Source organism: Nomascus leucogenys, chromosome 5, assembly GCF_006542625.1.
Source record: "Nomascus leucogenys isolate Asia chromosome 5, Asia_NLE_v1, whole genome shotgun sequence".
Taxonomy (NCBI): domain Eukaryota; kingdom Metazoa; phylum Chordata; class Mammalia; order Primates; family Hylobatidae; genus Nomascus; species Nomascus leucogenys.
Window position 1 is genome coordinate 67,036,447 of NC_044385.1, and position 24,040 is coordinate 67,060,486.

At 37.4% G+C, this 24,040-nt stretch overlaps 1 protein-coding gene across 1 annotated transcript in view; it reads right to left on the reverse strand.

Annotated features, from left to right (window-relative positions):
* MRPS31 (mitochondrial ribosomal protein S31) overlaps positions 1–24,040 on the reverse strand; it is a 43,381-nt gene that overhangs the window by 13,681 nt on the left and 5,660 nt on the right. Inside the window, exons 3-6 of the mRNA XM_003270014.4 lie at positions 17,544–17,702; positions 15,786–15,926; positions 12,912–12,985; positions 8,046–8,189 (exon numbers count right to left, since the gene is read on the reverse strand). Of these exons, the coding sequence (XP_003270062.1) occupies positions 8,046–8,189; positions 12,912–12,985; positions 15,786–15,926; positions 17,544–17,702 (518 nt within the window). The remainder of the gene's footprint in view (positions 1–8,045; positions 8,190–12,911; positions 12,986–15,785; positions 15,927–17,543; positions 17,703–24,040) is intronic.

The window sequence follows — 24,040 nt, forward strand, 5'->3', positions numbered from 1 at the left end:
TAAGCATATAATTGAGAAATATAAAAAATAAAACACAGCTAAAAGACTAAAAACTGTTGGCTCTGAGAACAGGCCTAATAGGTGATAAAAAGAACTGCTTTATAAGCCTTGTGCTTTATATTATTACCTTTTATATTAAACTTATATTAAACTAAATGCTTACTATGATTTTTAAAGTCAAATTATTTTAAAAGAAGGCAAGGAGACAAACTGGGAAACATATTTCCAACACATGTAAGAGTTTAAGAATGAAAGTCCATAATATATTGAGTTCCTACAAACACTATTAACAAAGAGCCCAACAGAAACAGTCAAAGGATGTAAAAACGTAAGTCACAGAGGAAGTACAAATAGCCAATAAACATATGAAAAGATTTGTAATCTGGTTATCAATCAGGGAAATGCAAATAAAAACACCACTGATATCATTTTTTACCCAGAACATTTGAAAGGTTAACAATATCCAGTATTAGTTAGGCTGTGGAGAAACAGAATTTTTACATAGTTGGTTGACTGGCTATCATTTCAGAAGAGACTTTGTAAGTATTTATTGCCATTGAAAATATACCTATTCTGAATTGTACTCAAACATGTACACAAGAACATGTATAAAAGGATCTACTATAGCTCCATCATTCAAAAGGAAAATGGTAAAAGAAATTATAGTCTGCATTCATAACAACGGGGCATATAGAACTATAAAATGAATAAGGTCTATCTCTATGTACTGACAAGGAAATGCTTCCAAGACATATTGCTAAGTAACAAAATATACACATACACACACACACACACACACACACACACACTCTGCAGGACAATATATGTACGGTATGCTCCCATACAAGTCAAATAAAACAGCAGATAAATCCGTAACTGCCATTTAATGCTGAGTGAGAGGACATATATCAAACTATTGACAATGGTTATTTCAGGAAAAAAAGAAGAGAACTGAGGGGTAAAGTACAGTATTCTTTCACACGATTTGACTCTTTTGCAAATAAACTTTATTATCTATGTAATTTAAAATATTTTTAATAAACCAAAGGAGCACAACATAGTAAAGAAAACATAAGAGACAGTGAAACATTAAACATAAGAAGGAAATCCTATATGATGCACAATCAAATAAGGTGACAGGTTAATTGTGTCTAATTCTGCTTTAAATATTGAAAACACTTTTAAAATATGGTACAACAAATAAAGGGTGAAATCCAGTTAATAGCAATGACCAATTATTTTTGAGAAGGCCATAGTAGAGCACTGAACCAAACTCTGTCATTTTCACTTTGAATTGTTGTTTCCACTTCTATGTATTATCAAAACTATTATTTATTTTCCTGTCAGTACTTTAAGGCTCCTGTTCACAGGCCATAATCTCATCAAAAACAACAAACAGATCCTGCTACCTGTCAGTTAGCACATACCTAATAATCTTTACACTTCCCCTAATTTTCTCCACACTATACTTGCCCAAATAACAGAGCCCTTCTTTAGGGTTTTATGGTAATTTGAACTTTTCTCACTGTTCCTGTTGGATCATATTACAGCACATATTTCAGATACCCTAGAGGACACATAAGAAGTGAAAAAGTTTAAACCAACTAAAGAATAGAAACAAAAGTGTGATTAACATTCATCCTGACCTTCTTTGCCCACTGAAGCCTCTAAATTGAGAATTACTCACTCTAGGAAAGCATATCAAAAATTAGCCTTAGACTAGCCACATGCAGAAGACTGAAACTGGACCCCCACCTTTGACCATATACAAAAATCAACTCAAGATGGATTAAAGGTTTAAATGTGAAATCTAGAACTATAAAAACCCTACAAGAAGATCTAGGAAATACCATTCTAGACAACAGCCCAGGCAAGGACTTCATGACAAAGTCAAAAAGCAACTGTAGGCAAGGCGCAGTGACTCACCCCTGTAATCACAGCACTTTGGGAAGCTGAGGCGGGCAGATCACCTGAGGTCAGGAGTTCAAGACCAGCCTGGCCAACATGGTGAAACCCTGCCTCTTCTAAAAATACAAAAAGAATTAGCTGGGCGTGGTGGCAGGCGCCTGTAATTCCAACTAACTGGAAGGCTGAGGCAGGAGAATCACTTGAACCCAAGAAGCAGAGGTTGCAGTGAGCTGAGATCACACCAATGCACTCCAGCCTGGGCAACAAGAGCAAAAACTCTGTCTCAAAAAAAAAAAAAAAAAAAAAAGCAACTGTAACACAAACAAAAATTGAGAAGTGGGACCTAATTAAAGAGCTTCTGCACAGCAAATAAAATTTCAAAAAAACAGAAAACCTACAGAATGACAGAAAATATCTGCAAACTGTGTATCCAACAAAGGTCTAATATCCAGAATCTATAAGGAACTCAAACAATTGAAGAAGCAAAAAACAATCAACCCTATTAAAAGATGGGCAAAGGACATTCACAGACACTTCTCAAAAGAAGACATACACATGGCCAGCAAACATATGAAAAATGCTTATTATCACGGATCATCCAGGCAATGCAAATCAAAACCACAATGAGATACCATCTCACACCAGTCTGAATAGCTACTATTAAAATGCTGAAAACAACAGATGCTCCTAAGGTTGCAGAGGAAAGGGAATGCTTATAAACTGTTGGTGGGAATGTAAATTAGTTTAGCCACTGTGGAAAGCAGTCTGGAGATTTCTCAAATAACTTAAAACACAACTACCACTCAACTTAGCAATCTGATTACTGGGTATATGCCCAAAGGAATATACACTATTCTATCATAAAGATACATGCATATGTATGTTCACTGCAGCACTATTCACAATAGCAAAGACATGGAATCAACCCCTAGGTGCACATGAATGGTGGACTGGATAAAGAAAATGTGGTACATACACACCATGGGATACTATGCAGCTATAAAAATCATGAGGTCATGACCTTTGCTGCAACATGGATGGAGCTGGGGGCCATTATCCTAAATGAATTACTGCAGAAACAGAAAACCAAATACTGCATGTCCTCACTTATAAGTGGAAGCTAAACGCTGAGTACATATAGACACAAAGAAGGCAACGACAGACACTGGGGCTTATTTGAGGGTGGAGGGTGGGAGGAGAATAAAGATTGGGAAACCACCTATCAGGTATTACGCTGATTACCTGGGTGACAAAATTATCTGTACACCAAATCCCCTGACACTCCATTTACCCATGTAACAAACTTGCACATGTAACCCTGAACCTAAAATTAAAGTTGGAAATAAAAAAATAGGAAGAAAACACAAATTAGAGACACAAAAAAATAAGAGTTTCAAAAAGGAGACATAAATTAAAAAGTAAACATTTAGCTATTTGAAAAAAATAATTTCCAATTCCCTAACAACATATGATGTTTTCATATGCCATCCTTATATGTTCTTTGGTAAGGTATCTGAACAGATATTTTGCCATTTTCTTTTTATTATTTATTTATTTATTTTTGAGATAGAGTCGCGCTCTGTAGCCCAGGCTGGAATGCAGTGGCGCGATCTCTGCCTCCCAGGTTCAAGCAATGTATGTTCACTGCAGCACTATTCACAATAGCAAAGACATTATACACTCCACCTCCCAGGTTCAAGCAATTCGTGTGCCTCAGCCTCCTGAGTAGCTGGGATTACAGGCCCCGCCATCACGCCTGGCTAATTTTTGCATTTTTAGTAGAGGCGGGGTTTCACCATGTTGGCCAGGCTGGTCTCAAACTCCTTACCTGAGGTGATCCTCCCACCTCGGCCTCCCAAAGTGCTGCGATTACAGGCATGAGCCACTGCACCCAGCCCATTTTATTTTTATTTATTTATTTCTGAGATGGAGTCTTGCTCTGTCACCTAGACTGGAGTGCAGTGGCGAGATCTCAGCTCACTGCAACCTCCCTGTCCTGAGTTCAAGAGATTCTCATGCCTCAGCCTCCTGAGTAGCTGGAATTACAGGCGTGCACCACCAAGCCTGGCTAATTTTTATATTTTTAGAGGAGTTGGGGTTTCACCATGTTGACCAGTCTGGTCTCAAACTCCTAATCTCAACTGATCCACCCACCTGGGCCTCCTAAAGTGCTGGGATTATAGGCATGAGCCACTGCGCCCGGCCATATTTTGCACTTTATTTTATTTTACTTTATCTTATTTTATTTATTTTGAGACGGAGTTTCACTCTTGTTGCCTAGGCTGGAGTACAATGGCGCAATCTCAGCTCACCACAACTTCCGCCTCCCGGTTTCAAGCGATTCTCCTGCCTCAGCCTCCCGAGTAGCTGGGATTACAGGCATGTGCCACCACGCCTGGCTGATTTTGTATTTTTAGTAGACATGGGGTTTCACCATGTTGGCCAGGCTGGTCTTGAACTCGCGACCTCAGGTGATACACCTGCCTCAGCCTCCCAAAGTTCTGGGATTACAGGTGCGAGCCACCACGCTCAGCCAAGCATTTTAAATATGTATTTTGTATACCTGTCTTTTATCACAGATATGTGTTTTGCAAATATTTTCTCCTATACTGTGGCTTGTCTTTTTATATTTTAACAGTGTCTTTCACAGTGCAAACGTCTTATTTTTAATATAGTTCAACTTACCACTTTCTTCTTTCACGGATCATGCTTTTATGTTGTATTAAAGAAGCCAACCCTCCCCCCCAACAAATCCCCCTCCCCCATAAAAACCAGCCTTAGAAACACTCTGTTACTGGGTAGGCATAAATGTGATTAAATTTAGTTAAAATCAAAGTAGAGGCTAAAATAAAAACGTATCACTAACAATCCAACATATAAAACTAGTGCCAAGTCTAAGTGAGAAACAATTCCACCTAATAGCGCTTGTAAATCTCCATGCAGGCAAAGCACAAGGGAAGGGACTAACAAGTTCTTGAAACAGAAACAGAAAAAAAGCTCTTCTCAATTGGAAAAATAATTTATATGCATTAAGTGGCAAAACAACAAACCTTAATTTTTTATATAATGGAAAAACACCATACTGAGAACTAAATTGTAAACACGATATGTCACTTTGTCATTTTCAATATTATGTTCCAATACTACTAAAAACAAAACAAAAATCTTTCCCCAAAAGAATCCAAATAAATCTTCATAAAGCTAATTATTAGTAGGGAAAGAAAGGTATTTCATTCATTTCAACATTTAAGTATAAGAAATATAAAAGAAAGTTATTGAATTGTTGAGGCTCCAGGTTACAATGCCAGTTTCTCAAAGTACAAGTTTCTAAGTGTGTACCCAGGGCAGCGATCAAAGTAAGAGTTTTATAGTCCTTTCCTGTTTTTACTTCAGATAACAATTGCCTTAAGGAGCTGAAAATGAGTTACTGATCACCTCCTTTTCCAACTCTGAAATATCAATAATATGCAGTGTCATGTGGATAGCTGTCACATTTATCTCCCCAACCTGACCAAAAAAACATGTTTCTCTCCTTTTTTAGAAATTAAATTTTCTCAGAAACCAGGTCAAATTTAAGATAAATTCCGTTGGAGTTTGATCACTCAAGATCAATTTGATGCACTTAAGTGTTTCACTGCTGATGACAACACACCATGAGTTTGTGCTTTCCTAACACTCTATTTGGTGGTTCCCAGATAATACATACTATCCTTGCTAATATTTTAAGATTTAAAATGTTCCAGTATAAAGTAAAATTTTGAAAAATAAAATGTTACAGTATACAATGGAAAACAGTAACAGAAGCAAACCCCTTCACAATGTTGTTGCTGTAGAAACAGGGATGATGATGGTGATGATGCTCTACTTCTTTAACCTCACTTAATTCTCACACCAATCTTGTATAATGAGTCCTATTATTATTCCCAACATTTTAGACATGAAGGAAGTAAGGCTTGGAGAGATCAAGTCTGTAACTTACTCAGGATCTGGAACTTCTAAAACCACTATGCTTCACTGACTCTCCTGAATAAAGTCACATTATTATACCTCAGTACTGTTTTTTTTTTTCTTTCTTTTCCTTTTTTTTTTTTTGAGACAGAGTTTCACTCTGTCACCCAGGCTGGAGCGCTGTGGCATGATCTTGGCTCACTGCAATCTCTACCTCCTGGGTTCAAGTGATTCTCCTGCCTCAGCCTCCCAAATAGTTAGGATTACAGACATGAGCCACTGTGCCCAGCCTAATACTGGGTTTTTAAATCAGGTTTTTAACCATGAGGACTTGGAACACCCAAGTTTCTTCAAATAATGAAATCCAAACATGTTTTAAGAGTAAACCAAATCTTCCCTTAATATCAGATATTATTTTACAGAGAGGATACTGAGACCCAGGAGCTTAAATAATTTCCTCAAAGGCAAATGGCTAAAATGGACAGGGCTGGTACTCAGGTTTGCACAACTAAAAAGGCGTTGGTCTTTTTATGTTACCCTGATACCTCCTAGAACACAGAAACTATAAGCAATATACAGTTTATGTAATACATGAAACACAGTATGCTATATTATTGCAAGTACAATATGAATATACAGGCCAGGTGTGGTGGCTCACGCCTGTAATTCCAGCACTTTGGGAGGCCAAAGAGGGCGGATCACCTGAGGTCTGGAGTTTGAGACCAGCCTGGCCAATACTGCAAAACCCCATCTCTACTAAAAATACAAAAATTAGCTTAGGAGGCTGAGGCATGAGAATTGCTGGAATTCTTATGGTAGAGGTGGAGGTTGCAGTGAGCCGAGATCGTGCCACTGCACTCCAGCCTGCGTGACAGAGTGAGACTCCATCTCAAAAAACAAAACAAAAACAATATGAATATACAAAATATTAAGAATTTGCTAAAAGAATCTCTAAGTCTCTGAAGGTTTCCTATAAAAAGTTAACACTTTATGTTAATTATATTATTTACATATAAGACTAAATATTTCTGATACTTAAGCTTCCATTCCACCTATTAATCCAACAAATAAAGATTATCAAAAATTAAGATATTACAATGATACCATTAACATTATGAAGGTTAAAATACAGACTACATTTTCCTAAGACTTATTTAGGCTTTTCCAACTTCTAGCTAATCTTACCCTAAAAGTAAATGAATCTTTTCTTTTTTTGTTTGTTTTTTGAAATACAGTTTCACTCTTGTTGCCCAGGCTGGAGTGCAATAGCGCGATCTCGGCTCACTGCAACCTCTGCCTCCCGGGTTCAAGCGATTCTCCTGCCTCAACCTCCTGAGTAGCTGGGATTATAGGCATGCGCCATTATGCCTGGCTAATTTTGTATTTTTAGTAGAGACGGCATTTCACCATGTTGGTCAGGCTGGTCTCGAACTCCTGAACTCAGGCTATCTGCCCGCCTCAGCCTCCTAAACTGCTGGGATAACAGGCGTGAGCCGCGCCCAGCCATACATCTTTTCTATTTCAAAATACATCTATAAATTTAATTAAAATGTTTAGCTGATGACAACATGGGTATCATAAAAAATAAATAGCATAGTAATACTGTTTTTCTTTTGATTTAGGAAGAGGTAACGTCTCCAAAAAATACCCAGTAAAGTAGATGATATTCTGTTGCCAGTTCAAAGCACCTATATTATGCAGGCAAAGATTTCCAAAGCGTACTGTTTTTGCTTTGAGTGGCTCATACAAGTTCCCTGCATCTCATTAATGCAATGGTTTTATGACTAAAGGACACCAGCGTGAGACTTTTAAGAGTTGTAATGTTCTCCAAAATTTAAGTATAATCTTATACGCCTTATTTAATTTATTGAAGATTCACCAAGTAATATCCTGTTGAGCGATTAGAAAACTGGTATCATTTGCAGTTCTCAGTCCTTTTACATCATAGAAATTCATGATGGATTTTTGCCATATAGTTTTACTTCTTCATTTTTCCTTACCGAATATCTAAAAATAAGTGAAATTCTAACATCTTTTTTAAAAAACCTTGTCAGATTTATTTTAGGACACCATGAAGATATCGACAAAACATTTTGAAATTCATGTAAGTATCTACACTCTAAAAGTAAATATCTGGCAGAAATAATCTCAATCAATACATTTTATAACCCCCTGAAATTAACACTTACCTGCTTCATTGTTAATTGGGAACTCCCATAGTTTCCCCTCTTTTGTCCACTGGATTAGCTCTTCAAATCCATTCTGAAGGGGTTGTTCATTTACTGTGGCTAACTGCTTAGCAAATTCCACATCCCAAAGTGAAGGTGATGTGTCTACATAATAAAGACATTTTAGATAAGAACAAGTCAATGTAAGTATCTTTTTTTTAAAAGTTACAACCAATCCTGAATTGATCATGTATTTTTCAGACCTGACATTCATAATTAAATAGTATATAACAAAAAGTTACTGAGAGATAACTGCAAAAATTATATTAAAAATTGTAACTACAATAATGGCAAGCTTAACTTTTGTTTTCCAACAATGCCAGGTAATCACTGCCCCCTCTACTGGAAAGAAAAAAATAAATTTGTATTTTGTTTAAGGGTATTTTTATGCATGTGAATGTTTTTTGTAGAACATGTGACTTTCATTTTTAAAGTCTAGCCTGTTTATCTTTAGTCTATCAAAATTAGTCACAAATGTACTACTGTTAACAACCAAAGAAGTTAAATTAACAGAATAACAATAAAACTGCTAATGAATACTGAGTGCTTCCTCTGTGCTTAAATGCATTTTATGCATTAGTGCATGTAATCCTCACAACCAACCCTATGAGTAACGTATTATCATGTTGGCTAATTACCACTATCAAATTACGTTTCAATAATTTACTTTGGAAACTTCAGATCATCTTTTGAAAATGAGCCATATTCCCACCAGTGACTGCTGCTGGGAACATAAAATGGTACAACCACCTTGGAAAACAGTTTGATAGCTTCTTAAAAAGTTACAATATATCTATTATTCAACATAGTCGTTTCATCCCTGGATATATTCACCCAAGAGATAATACATGTCCACACAAAGACTTGTACACAAAAGTTAATCGCAGCTTTCTTTGTAATAGCCAAATGTGGGTTGTAATTTGGGAAACAACCCAAATGTCCACTAACAGGTGAATAGGTACAAAAATATGATACAGCCATACAATTGTATCCTACTCAGTAATAAAAATGCGTTACTAGTACACATAACAGAATATGGATGAATCTCAAATCATTATGCTGAGTCAAAGAAGCCAGATGCAAAGGAGTATATACTATGTGATTTCAGTTATGTACAGTTCTAAAAGATGCAAACTAATCTATTGTAACAGAAGGCAGATCTATGGTTGCCTACATACTGTGTGTGGGGTGTGTGTGTTTGCGTGTATTGCAAAAGGACACAAGGAAACTGGAGGGTCATGAAAATGTTTAAAATTATAACTGGTAGTTTCATGGGTGTATATATTTGTCAAAATTAGTCAAGTTATATACTTCAAATATGTGCAATTTGTTGCACACGAATTATACCTTAATAAAGTTGTAAAAAGAAAATGAATATCAATATCTATCCCTTGGCTACCTTTTCCCCTATATTTTTATTCTTTGGTTATTTTACCAACATCTTTTATCTTTCTTATTTTTTTCTGTGTGATATCACTTTTTAAAATAAATGAGGATCATATAGTTTGGTAATCTACTTTTTTCACTGAATGCTTGCATCAGTATCCCATTTTATATATATATATTTTACATATATATGTAGCACAATCCCTCACTATTGAATATTTTGATCATTTATATATTTTCTCTTTTAAATACTATAGTGACAAATATCCTTGTAGTTACACTTTTGCGCATATCTGTAACATTTCCTTAGAAAAAATTCCTAGGAACACAATTTCTGGGTTAGAGGCATAGATTGCATATGATCTGTCCTCCAGCTTACCTCTTTACCCACTTTTGCCAAGCCCACTAAAGCATATCAACAAATAGCTCAATTACTCTTCTACCTGGGTAAGCCTTATTTTATCTATTTTGCTTTTTCTGAATCTATTTCTATGAGCCTTTATGTGCAGAAATGTGTCTAGCCACACACTGACTGCTAGATATTAAGTATTTTGGATTAGATCATCTGATACTGGGAAACAATCAGTTGCTAGCCTTAACTAGCCACATTTACAAAGCAATCTCACCAGTAAAATAACTTAATTGTCTCAGTTATCTTTTACGTGGTGGTCACTGACCCACCTATGTCTTTTCCATCATCATTAGGATCATCACTATATTTTTACACTTGCTAATATTTGTAAGCATTTGTTAAATATGTACTATGTTCCAGGCACTGTGCCTGACACTTTTCTCAGATTACCTCATTTAATCTTTGAGACGTATGTAGTAGCCCTCGTTTTATAGGTGGGGAAAAGTTAGTAAGGCAGAATCTGAATTTGAATCCAGTTCTACACAACACCAACACTCTTTCTGTTAAGCTATACTGCCTGTCGACTCTAGGATAACCAGTAGGGCCTACGAGTATATCCTTTGTAGCAGTGGTAAGAACTTAGTGGGGAACAAGACATGGGAATCATGGAACAGAATAACTCATTCAATCAGTCAATAAAAAAATTACTGAATGCCAACTGTATTTCCAGCATTATTTCAAGTGGTGGGAAAACAACAGTGAACAATTGCTAAATTTACATTTCCGCATTTTGCTATTGTATTTAATTGGGAACAAAAACCATTCTTTAGACTCATGCAAGTATAGCATATTCAAATAGTACCTTCATTAGAGTAAATTATTAAAGTTGTGTGCTATTTTCCTCACTAGAGTATAATAATTTGATATTGTTTTATAAAATATATAAAACTTCAATGCTTCCTTGCCAACTAACTTCAGTTTTAGAAATAAGATTTTTTTATTTTAAAAAGTAAGCTGGTTCCTTCAAGAATCTCAAGAATCTTCAAGTGCTTCTTTTGGCTGGACAACAGCAGCTGCCCTGACAACCAATTTCTTTCTTTTTTTTTTTTGAGACAGTTTTGCTCGTCACTTAGGCTGGAGTGTAATGGTACAATCTTGGCTCACTGCAACTTCCGCCTCCTGGGTGCAAGTGATTCTCCTGCCTCAACCTTCCGAGTAGCTGGGATTACAGGCACCCAACACCATGCCCGGCTAATTTTTGTATTTTTAGTAGAGGCGGGGTTTCACCATGTTGGCCAGGCTGGTCTCAAACTCCTGACCTAAGGTGATCCACCCGCCTCGGCCTCCGAAAGTGCTGGGATTACAGGCGTGAGCCACCACACCTGGCCAACAAATTCCTTTCTGATGCATGCTTAACCATTTGAGAAGGGGAGAGGCGATTCCTTGTCCCTATGCATTTTGCACTTTCTTTTCATCATACACAAGAGAATGCAGTTTTTGTAATAGAAGGGGGTTGTTCTTTTAGCTTCACCTTCAGTTCAAATGAACAAACACTGAATTAACTTCTTTCCTCTATAGATAGATATTTTATAGTACAGTTTGTTCAAAAAAGAATTTAAGATTTAAGACACCTAGTTCCTATGATCTGTAAGCCACATGAGTAGGTGCTACATGAATGAGAAATATAGCCCCTAATAGTCTATTAAATAGAGGGAAAATCAAAAGTTCGTATAAGTAACTGTAGAAAGATTAAATGAGCCTTTGGAGGCCCGCCTAGGAACTTATCTATCATATACAACATTCTTTTTTTTACCCCCTTTGAGATGGAGTCTCACTTTGATTCTTAGGATGAAGTATTATAGCACAATCATAGCTCACAGCAGCCTCAAATTCTGGGCTCCAGTGATCCTGCCACTTCAACTTCCCAAGTCGCTAGGATTACAGGCATGCACCACCATGCCTAGATAATTTTTTTCTATTTTTTAGAGAAAGGGGCTATGTTGCCCAGGCTGGTCTTGAACTTCTAGTCACAAACCATCCTGTTGTCTCAGCCTCCCAAGTCCATATACAACATTGTTTCTACCAATATCCAAAAAACTAACTTCTTTTCTTTAGAAATGCTCATCACTTATACACTAGAGACCATTTGTATTAAGTTTCTTCATTTATTTTACTAGTAAACTAAATTTAATGTCAAGCAAGAGGACACTTATTTCTCTTTTAGACTTAAAATGGCAAATTTCTTACCCAAAGAAAACACTACAAGTCTGTTAAATATATTCCTTGAATGTTCTTCCCATCTCCTGAACAATCACTAAGTCACTTCAGTAAGTTATTTTGTAAATGCTATCTCCTCTTCTAAGCTGCCTAAGGCCAGGAACCAGTATAGCTTTATGTAATAGCATAGAGATACACTGTAAATGGTAGTTATTATTGTTCTAACCCAAATTAGTAGCTAATCTGGACCTCTGGATTTGGTAATTGGTAGTACTTACCTCCCGCTGTCTCACAGAATGCAACATTTCAAGGGGGAAGCCTGACCAAAACTAGCAATGTTGACAACTGTAGTGTGATGTGTCCCCCACCAGGTTACTTAAGAGCGTATGTGTGTTGCTTGGATCCTGAAGGCTGGGCAGGGAGCCAAGGCCATGGTGCCTAGCTGAGAAGCAGGTGTCCCTGAGAACCCAAACATCCCAGGGCATACCTGGGAACATATCAGGTAACACTGTCGTCGCGCACAGAGTAGGCAAACAGAACATTAGCTGAAAGGCTGCTCAGAGATGGGAGGCAGGGTGACTTTAGAGCTGCTCAGGAATGTCCAGTATGTAATGTAAGTCCTAGTAAACTCATCTATTCGTCAAGCTGGACTTGCCCAAATTATTCTTTGGTCTCTTGACGCCTTCCCAGTTTAGGGGGACGTTACAGTCCCAAGTTTTCCTTGTAACAACCGCCACATTCGTAAGCAGGATCCAGGCCAATGACAGAATGGAATATTAAAATATCCAACTATTACACCATTAGAACACTAAGGACATCTTGGAAGGATGGAATGTCTCTCCACCTGAGAAAGAGTGTTATTCTTAACAAACCTGTTTCAGGTGCTTCTTTAGTAACTGCCATCATGTCAAAAATATTAAGTCTTTTCCCTGTGAATATATTTTTCCTAAGTCCAAAAAAAGAAAATAACATTTTAATGAATATATTTTAAACTGTCAACAAAAATTATGAGAAAATATCTTAAGTGAAATATTCTATGTAGAAATTAAAAATAATTCCACTGACCCACATCAAAAATATTAGCTAAATTGCCACATTTTTAGGACCGATAAACAAAAAACAGAAATTTTTTGAAATTTTGCTTCATAATACTTGAAGTTTTGCTTCATAATACAACAAATCAGTTACAGCAATTTAATTTCCAAAATACCTAATTGAAAAGATTAGCTTAATTTGCCATAATTTTTATTTTTTTGCTTTTATATTAAGGTTTTAAAAACTCCACGTTGTGAAAAACTATAACTATGCCAAAATAGAAGCTGTTAAAGTCAACATTTGTCTTTAAGGGCAGAAAACACTGCAATGTTTAATTACAAATTATAATTATAAAAGATTGCACTGGTAAATCACAACATTCCCTTTCATAAGGCAATCATTCTGTATTTTAAAATAATTATTAACTTTCTTTACATGACTTTTTAATTAACTATTGAAATTAATATCAGAGAGTTAATAGGTAACATTTTCTTACACACTTGATAATCAACTGCTTTATGCATCAATTCACATATTTACTTGAATACATTTACTGGCAGATTAAAATCCAGTTTATAAACTGGATGGCTGGCCAGGCAAGGTGGCTCACGCCTGTAATCCCAGCACTTTGGGAGGCCAAGGCAGGTGCATTACCTGAGGTCAGGAGTTTGAGACCAGCCTGGCCAACATGGTGAAACTCTGTCTATACTAAAAATACAAAAAAAATTAGCCAGGTGTGATGGCATGTGCCTGTAATCTCTGCTACTTGAGAGGCTAAGGCAGGAGAATCCCTTGAACTCAGGAGGCAGAGGTTGCAGTGAGCCGAGATTGCACCACTACACTCCAGGCTGGGAGATAAGAGCGAGACTCCGTCTCGAAGAAAAATAAAAAATAATAAACTGGAGGGTTAGTTTTAAAAATAATTTTGAATTCTTGTTTTTTTTATAAACTAAATTACTTCTCTCTACTAAACAGAAATAACTGGAAAAAATGCAAATACCATATTAACGTTAAATAACGTGATCTCAAATCATATAATCTTCCCTCTAGCAGGTTGCAAGTTATTTGTAAACAAAGGCTTTTGCGCTCCATAACTCTCTTCAGTGCCTTGCATTCTTCTCCCTCAACCGCATGTCTGATAAACAGGATGGTGGATTAAAGCAAGTCACAGCAGAGGGCAAATGCCTTGATAAAGTATTCAATTTCAAAAGAGGAACGTACTACAAAGAGAGGGAATGGACATTTGCTGAGCACCTACTATGTACCAGATAGTTTACACATGTTTCTTTTCCATTCCTTAAGAAAGCCATTTAAGCTAGGTTTCACTTTCAGCATTTTATAGCTAGGGAAACAGGCTAATGGAGGCTATAAAAGGTGCCCCAGTCACAGAATTAGTCAGTGGCAGTGCCAACATTCTGAGGCAGGCCAGTGCGAACTGTCAATCTCCAACAGAAAAAATCAATCCAGGCCTGGGTTGTCTGGGGTTGATATCCCAGATCCTGCCCCAGTCATAGCAGGGTGAACAACTTGGCGTCTCACCATTGCTTCCCCTTACTCGCCTCTAGCTGGCTTTTTAACACACTGAAGGCACAGAAAACCCTTTCCTACTTGCTTCTAATTTTTAAAATATTAAATATCAAATCTAATATTAAAAATCAAATTATAATATACCATCCTAATGTAGTTGCACAGAATCATGTCCAAGATGAATGATTCAGTTAAATATTCTCGAGGATTAACTGATTCAGTTAAATATTCTTAAGTAAAACTCCAAGTACACCTTCTCCTTTATTCAATAATATGTAACAGATACTAAATCACTTTAAATTAGTAATTCAAATAATCTTCCAAAGTCACCATAACCTCTTGAACTTCCGGTGTTAACTGCTGACCACCTTTTCCAACTTTCCTGTATAAATCAGTAATTTAACACCCAGAAGGAGTTAACTCAAGTTTCTGATTTTACTTAAAACAAATCCACGGAATACACAATGCATTGAAAACACTCCAGTTGTGAGCATATCCTGCTACAAAGACAAGTTAATTTTTGTCAGACCATGCCAAAATATCTGGTTCCTCCTTCCCATCTATCACTTTCAGGGTTTAAAGAAGAAAAAGAACAGAAACCGTTATGCAAATACAGAACAACTTTAGATTTTAAAATAACTATGTTAGGCATGGCTCAGCATCTTTAAGAACTTCAAATCAGTAAATTCAAATGGCCACAAATAATCTACCATTTTAAAGTATTATATAAACTTTTTTCCTCTTGCCTTTCCTTCTCATTGATGGTGGGTTATTTCTCTAAGGTAGACCAACAGACAAGCATGTATTGAGATACAAAGGCTATATGAATACAGTATTAGACACTTATATTTAAAATGAAAAATAATGTTTCTCACAAAATACTTATTTGCTCAGAATTCAGTCAGCTCCGCTTACTCTAAATCAAAGGACCCCTATTCATCATGGGTAGATGTGAAGCATGGCCCATTTTGATTTCAGGTATGGAAAACTACAGGACTGGCTAAATCCAGCACATGGTTTCCTCTCTAGGAAGTGGTATATAGAAAGTAAGAACACAGATGTAAATGCATTCATAATGTTCAGATATCCAACAGCAATAATACACACACACAATAAGGTAAATCTACAGTTAAGGTAAAAACAAACTACACAAACAAAACCCAGCAGATTACAAAGCCTGATACCTTTTTCTAAGATCATCGGTCTTCTCCTGGCCAGGATAATTGTCATAGCCTTCATCAAACTGAATCTGAAGCTCTGGTCTTGAACGAACTCTAGCTGTAGCAGATCTGGCAACTTTCATATCTGATATTATGTTACTGAAACTGAAATAACAAAAAGGTCAAGTGTATTAGAAATCTTAGCTACAGAACAGTAATAAACTTCCTTAAACAGGAGACTGAGATCATTTCATTCTTATTTCATTTTTATGCACTAATGACACAGCATAAAAATGTTTAAATAAAAAACGTCACCTATTAACATTCACATAACACAGAACATTACAATTTATGTTTACTTTCATCTTTTAAAGATGTACTTCAGAAATCTTCATTTAAAATGTAAGTCTCATGAAAAATTATTCAGAGAAAATGATAGGAAAGTAAAATCAGTATCTGTTATACCTATCACCTACATCCAATAACTAAATTAAAACCAAGAGTTAGCCATATTTATTTGTTGCTTTTTATTTGTTCAAACACAAATAAAATGAGTCACTGAACACTGAACTGACAGTCCAGATATCTATGTCTTCCTTTTTTTTTTTTTTTTTTTTTTGAGATAGAGCTTCGCTCTGTTGCCCAGGTTGGAGTGCAGTGGCGCGATCTCGGCTCACTGCAACCTCTGCCTCCTGGGTTCAAGCAATTCTCCTGCCTCAGCCTTCCGAGTAGCTGAGACTACAGGCGTGTGCCACCATGCCAGGCTAATTTTTTGTGTTTTTAGTAGAGACAGGGTTTCACTGTGTTAGCCAGGATGGTCTTGATCTCCTGACGTGGTGATCCGCTCGCCTCAGCTTCTCACAGTGCTGGGATTACAGGCGTGAGCCAATGCGCCTGGCTTTTTTTTTTTTTTTTTAATTACAGTTTCTTGTCTCACACTATTGCCCAGGCTGGAGTGCTGTGGTGAGATCACAGCTCAACGCAACTTCAAATCCTGGACTTAAGTGATCCTCCCGAGGCCGGGTGCAGTCCAAAGTAGCTAGACTTCAGGTACACGCCACCATGCTCAGCTAATTTTTTTATGTTTTGTAGAGATGGAGTCTTGCTTTTTTGTCCAGGCTGGTCTCAAATTCCTGACCTCAAGTGATCCTCTTGTCTTAGCCTCCCAAAGTGCTGGGATCATGGGCATGAGCCAGCACACGGCCATTTCTTTTCATTTCTTGAAATAAATCTGGTACACATGCTCATTGAGAACAACTGATTTAGATCACTCTCCAAAATGAGGCAGTGTTACTGCTTACTATACTTACTACTTACTATAATGTAGGCAGCAAGTAGTATAACATGGTATAAAATAATGAGAGATGAAGAGAGTAAGTGGAACAATGTCAGATGAAATACAGAAGGGGAAAAAGAGAAGGCAACTATCATACCATGCATAAAACCAGCAAGGTATTTAACTGAAAAAAATTACTTTTCTCAGAGAAGCTACCTTATTCTGTTATTTATTTTTAATAACATTACTGAATTTACCATTTATTTTTTCATGGACAAGAAACTGTAACTTCCTAAAAGGAAACTTTATTCAATTGTTTTTTTAAAAACTATAATCATACTTAAGACATAAGTTTTTTAAAAAGTTGAATTGCTAAAAGTATATGGTATATTTTATATACAAATTCCACTTACGTGGTATATATTATGTGTATTACTCACTAGCCACATGAAAATGGCCCATTTTGCAATATAAACATTACTGACTTAAGGGTTTGATTCACTCACCTAATTTTAGGTCGTTCTGCATCTCTCTGTGCCCTTGACTCTTCCTCATGCTGCTGGAGCTGGCTCAGCAGCTCTGACTTGGTTGTTTGCTTATCAAAAGGGAGAGAATCTGCCACAGCAGATGCAGCTGCCACCAACTCAGGACTCAGGGGCTCAATTCTGAAAAAGGAAGTGAAAAACAAATGAGAAAGAAAAAAAGAGATTGGCCAGGTGTGGTGGCTCATGCCTGTAATTCCAGCACTTTGGGAAGCCGAGGCAGACAGATCACTTGAGGTCAGGAGTTCAAGACCAGCCTGGCCAACATGGTGAAACCCCATTTCTACTAAAAATACAAAAATTAGCTGGGCGTGGTGGCATGCACCTGTAAATGCCAGCTACTCGGGAGGCTGAGGCAAGAAAATTGCTTAAACCCGGGAGGTGGAGGCTGCAGTGAACCAAGATCACGCCACCGCACTCTAGACTGGGAGACAGAGTGAGACTCTGTCTCAAAAAAACCAAAACAAAACAAACAAAGAAAACCAAAAAACAAAAAAGAAGAGATTGCTTATTACACCATTAGTTTAGTGAAAAGTAAAATGATTTTTGGAGAAAACTTTGGTGTTCAAAAAAGTATTCAATTCAATTTCTGACAAAGGCAAGAATTCTCAACTATTAGGTACTGGTTTTATATAAACTTTGAAATGTTAAATGTTAAAATTAATGGATATTTGCTGAAGAACAACACTAACTCAGAACAATATATTAAGGTAGAGGGGTGAGGGACAATCAGCCTCAAAAATTATAAATTAGTGGAATTTTTAATTAGATGCTATTGTATTTCAGAAACAATATATATTTTAAGCAAATATAAAGGCAGGTTAACCAGTTCGCAGAAACTTTACTGGAACCAACCTAAAAGTCTATCATCAGAATAGAAAAACAAATTGTGATACATCCATACAATGGAAAAGTACTCAGCTCATGACAACATGAATGACTTTCACAGACATTAGATCAAGCGAAAGAAGTTGGACACAAAGAATATAAAATACAAAAATTAGCCAGGCATGGCAGTGCGTGCTTGTAAAATCCCAGCTACTCTGGAGGCTGAGACATGAGAATTGCTTGAACCTGGAAGGTGGAGGTTGAAGTGAGCCAAGATTGTGCCACTGCACTCCAGCCTGGGTGTCAGAACTAGACTCTGTCAAAAAAAAAAAAAAAAAAATCTGTATGATTCCATTTATATCAAGTTCCAGAACAGGGAACACTAATCTGAGGTGAAAAAAAAAATCAAAACAGCAATTGCCTCAGGACTGATGGCTACTGACTGGGAAGGTGAAAATGAAAAACATAGTGTTTTGGTAAGTGTGTGGGTCACAAGGGCTTATCTGTTTGTCGAAATCCTACAGCTAAGATTTGTACACTTTAATATACTTAAATTTTACCTAAAAAAAAGAGCCATAAATCATCATCAAGTAGGAGATGGAAAGTGGGTGAAGGCATAATGATACAAGAATGGCAAAATGTTGATCACTGTTGAAGTTGGGCAACAGTAGAAAGGGGTTATACCATTTTGTGTTCTTCGCATATGTTTTAAATTTTTCATAAGAAAAGCTTTTAAAAGCTTCCTAAATTAGAGCAAGTTAACAGAAAAACATTCTATTATAAAAAGAAAATAAATTATTTACAACATTTTTTCCTTTTTTTTTTTTTTAAGAGACAGGGATCTCAATATGTCCTCAAGTCTGGCCTCAAAGTCCTGGGTTCAAGCAATCCTCCCATTTCATCTTCCTGAGTAGCTGTGACTATAGCCATCTGACACCATGCCTGGCTATTTGCAACATTTTTCAACTCACTGAGAACTGACATCTCAATGAGTGGGATCCAAATTAATGTTTTACTATTCCTGGCTTTCTATATTATGATCCGTTACCTAATACGAAAGTTAAACTTCCCAAATTCCTGAAGTTCTTGGAGAAAGATTTTAAGGACTTAACTAAGGTATGAAAGATCTAAAATCAGATAGGGATAGAAGAAAACCAGAAGAACGAAACAAGGGGTCAGGCATGGTGGCTCATGCCTGTAATTCCAGCACTTTGGGAGGCTGAGGCGGGAGAATCGCTTGAGCCCAGGAGTTTGAGACCAGCCTGGGATAGAGAAAAAAAAGAAAAGAAAAGGGAAAAAAAAAATTAGCCAGGTGTGGTGGCATATGCCTATAGTCCCAGCTACTGGTGAGGCTGAGTGGGAGGATCACATATTCTTGAGCACAGGAGGTAGAAGCTGCAGTGAGCCATGATTTTTCCACTGCACTACAGCCTGAGCCACAGAGTGAGAGTCTGTCTCAAAAAAAAAAAAGAAAAGAAAAATAGAGAAATGTAACAGTTAAAATAAAATGTGCTTTTAAAACTGTTATCTGTGAATAAAGCTTTAACCTTATTCCAAAGTCATTGTATTTCTTTCATAAACTGCTTGTGAACTTCATTTTCAAATTTTAATATATTTGATCAAAGTATACACAGAACACAGATGAATATTCATTTTCTAGAATGATACATTTCATAACAATGGTTTCCTATATAGTTATACTCTCTAGCTTTATAATTTGAAATGTTCTAATTAACAAAAATTGTGGGGGAGCCTCTGTCATTGAATAATTTTTACATACAGGGATCTTTCTTCATATATTTTAACAATGTAAGGAGAACTTGTTAAAGTATCTTTTAACAATCTATTCTATCCTGTAATTAAAACGATTTCATCAATACGAACTTTTCCCCTTCATAACATTCTGTACTTTTTAAATTTCTTTAAAATAAACTGTATGACATACAATTTCAGAAAAGAATTCTGATGAGGGAAAGAAACTACTGAGTGGATAAATTGGCACCGCTTTTGGCAGGCGACTTGTTGCCATATATCAAAGGCAAAAAAAAAAAATGCACATCTTTTGACCTAGCAATTCCACTTCTAAGAATATGTGTTTAAAGAAAATAAACAGAAAAAAAAGAAAGAAAGAAAGAAAGAAAATAAACAGCTGGGCGTGGTGGCTCATGCCTGTAATCCCAGCACTTTGGGAGGCCAAGGTGGGCAGATTACTTGAGTCCCGGAGTTCATGACCAGCCTGGACAACATAGTGAAACACCGCCTCTACAATAAGAAAAAAAAAAAACTAGCCAGGTGTGATGGTGCATGTCTGTAGTCCTAGCTACTTGTGAGGCTGCAGTGGGAGGATTGCTTGAGCCCAGAGGTAGAGGCGATTGTGCCACTGCACTCCAGCCTGGGGAATAGAGCAAGACTCTGTATCAAAAAATGAAAGAAAAGAAACAAATTTGTGGAATTTGAAGGATACTGCATACTCCAACCTCAAGGCCTAGGCAGTTCTATCCTCTATGCCTGAAAAGGAATTCATCTTTCAGATATCTACATGGCTTTATCCCTAATTTGATTCTAATCTTTGCTCAAATGTTACCTTATCAGAGTTCTTCCCTAATTATTCTTAAAAATAGCACCTCTCCAGCCCCCTCATTCTTTTTTTTTTTTTTTCCACCCAGGCTGGAGTACAGTGACACAACCACAGCTCACTGCAGCCTCAACCTCCTCAGCTCAAGCAATCCTCCTGCCTCAGCTTCCTGAGTAGCTAGGACTACAGGTGCGTGCCATCACACCCACCTATTTTTTTTTTTTTCCATTTTTTGTAGAGACTGGGTCTCACTATGTTGGCCGGGCTGGTCTTAAACTCCTAGACTCAAGCAATCCTCCTGCCTCAGCCTCCCAAAGTGCTGGGATTACAGGCTGTGCCTGGCCCAACCCCATCACTCTTATTTTTCTTCATGTTTCACCACCTGACATGGTATAGACATTGTGTGTGTGTGTGTGTGTGTGTGTGTGTGTGTGTGTGTTGTACATATATCTCCTCTCCTACATCCCTCCCCCCATTTTAATGTAGGAAGCAGAGACTTTGTTTTGTTCAATGTCCAACCTCTAGCACTTTGGATGGTGTGAAATATAATGGCAAGCGAAAGTTGCTGAATGAATAAACGATCTTAAACATAGCATCATTTCATACTAGTGAAACACCAGAAATAATCTAAATTTCCACAGGGATCAATTAAGTGAGTAATAGTTAGCTGATGCCTTCCAAATGAATCAGGTTAAGAGGAAGTTAAAGCAGATGCTAGAAATTTTGGTTACTGCTGCATCACCAGGGATATTCTTAGGTTCCACTAAACATTCAGACCCAAAGGACCACTACAGGTGACACCTGGCCCAGTCCATTCAGGAAGATGAAAGACAGAACCACAGCAGGCCAGCAGGGCAGCCTTCGGTCTCCTTCTCAGTGGGAGTTATTGTAGTGTTCATGCAGGTGACACTTCACACAGTCAATCATCTTAGAGTAAGGATATGAGATCTACAAGCTGCCTGGCTTACTGCCCCACAGGAGCCAGTCTCTCTTGTAACAAGGCCACATGCAGTTTCCAGGGTCCCTGCAAAGGACATGCAGTAAGAATAATCACTGCATTTAAGTCCTAAATATGGTATCCCCATCAGGTACCCGTAGTTCTCCCAGGTCAGATGCAATCTATGAATTAGGGGTCAATTTTGTCATGACAATGTTGCCTATAATATAGCTGAAATTCTACAGTTATCAGGTACCAGATGTACCTGATAAGCAGATTATACTTTCAGAAAATAGTGACAGCATTACTTCTGGTTCCACATGCTCTTCCAAAACATTGCCATATATCCATCAAGAGGGAGATCTATCTTCCCTCCCTGAAAACCAGGGGAAACTTTGTGACTGCCTTGATGAACAGAACAAGATAGAGGTAACACACTGCAACTTCTGAGGCTAGATCAAATAATGTGATACAGCTTTCACTTCCATCTCTCATGACATTTGTCTGTGGAACCCAGCTACCAGGCAAGAAACCCAGGCCACATGGAAAGGCCACGGGTAAGTGTACTGGCCAAGAGCCCTAGCTAAAGCCTCAGCCAACAGCCAGTATCAACCACTGGAAAAGGGCCCTCAGACGATTCCAGATCCCAGCCCGGAATCTACCTTAGCTAAAGATGAGTAGAGAAGACACAAGCTCTCCACCTGGGACCCTGGCTCCCAAACTGTGTCCTAAGGTACTCTGGGGCAGCACAGGAAAATACAATCATGTCAATAATGATGTAAACTAGGCAATTCACAGTAACATTACAGCAGTCCCTTCATATCTGCAGGGGTTGGGGGAGGTGGGGCCGTGGGATACGGGCATTGTTTCCGGGAACAGCTCTGGCCCCCACCAGGATGGATGCACAAGCCCCTTATATAAAATGGCAGAGTACCTGCATATAAGTAATGCACATCCTCCGAATACTTTTAAATTATCTCTAGATTACTTATAATACCTAATTATGTAAGTAGTTATACTGTATTTTTTTTAAATATTTTCAATCAGAAATTGGTTGAATCTCTGGATGCAGAACGTGCACATACAGAGGACCAACTGTATATTGCTCCATTCCTATCAATGACACTATATCTTTGTCAAGATTGTTTCTCAGGAGTGGTTGTGATAAAAACAAATATCCCAGGAAAATCAATGTGGAACAAGGGTAAACATGGTAATGTCCAATCTTATTACAAGGCTAGGTCATTAAAAAGAAAATACAACTTTCTCTTGGCTCACTTTCTCTTGAGACACCCGCCCTGGAACCCAGCCATCATGCAGGGATAAAGCCCAGCCCACAAAGAAAGCCACATGTAGGTGTTTCTGCTAATAAGGTCTCAGCTGACAGCCAGCATCAACTGCCAGACCTATGAGTGAGCAAACTTCAGACAATTCCATCCTCAGACTTCTAAGTCTTCCAACTAAGGCCCCAGACATCACAGAGCACAGATTGGCCTTGCCCCACTGTGTTCTAGTCAAATCGCTAACCCACAGAATCTGTGAGCATAATGAATGAATGTTTTATACCACTAAGTTTGGGAGGTAGTGTAGCCATGGTAACCATATCAATGAAGGTTCAATATTTAATACAAACAAAGAAAAGCAGTCTATGTATGAAGCAATGATGACAGTACCTCATGAAGCAAAGATCATGACTAACCTAATCCCGTGCACCTAGGAGTCCTTGAAAAAGAGGGAGGGGAGGAAAAAAAATCATTAAAAGACACCTTTTTAAAACTCAAAACAAATGTACCTCATTCACCAGTCTTTTGATGTGGGACCAAAGCCTCTTCTTTGAACATAGGACCACTGATAGATGTTCTAAGACACATCTTTTATATACATCACACCCATCCTCCAATATTTTCAATTTTAGTTTAAGTAGAAAAGTGGAGCAAGAATGTAAGAAAGCTTACAAAGCAATCTAAGTGTATGATCTTCCCACACATGTATGTTTGCCTCACTCATACCTAATTGGAAAGAAAAATTTTAAATGACCTTTACTGACTCTTTCCAAAGCATTCAACTCACTTTACCATTTCTGTAATTGTTAATTCAATTATAATTATAATAAAGAGCATG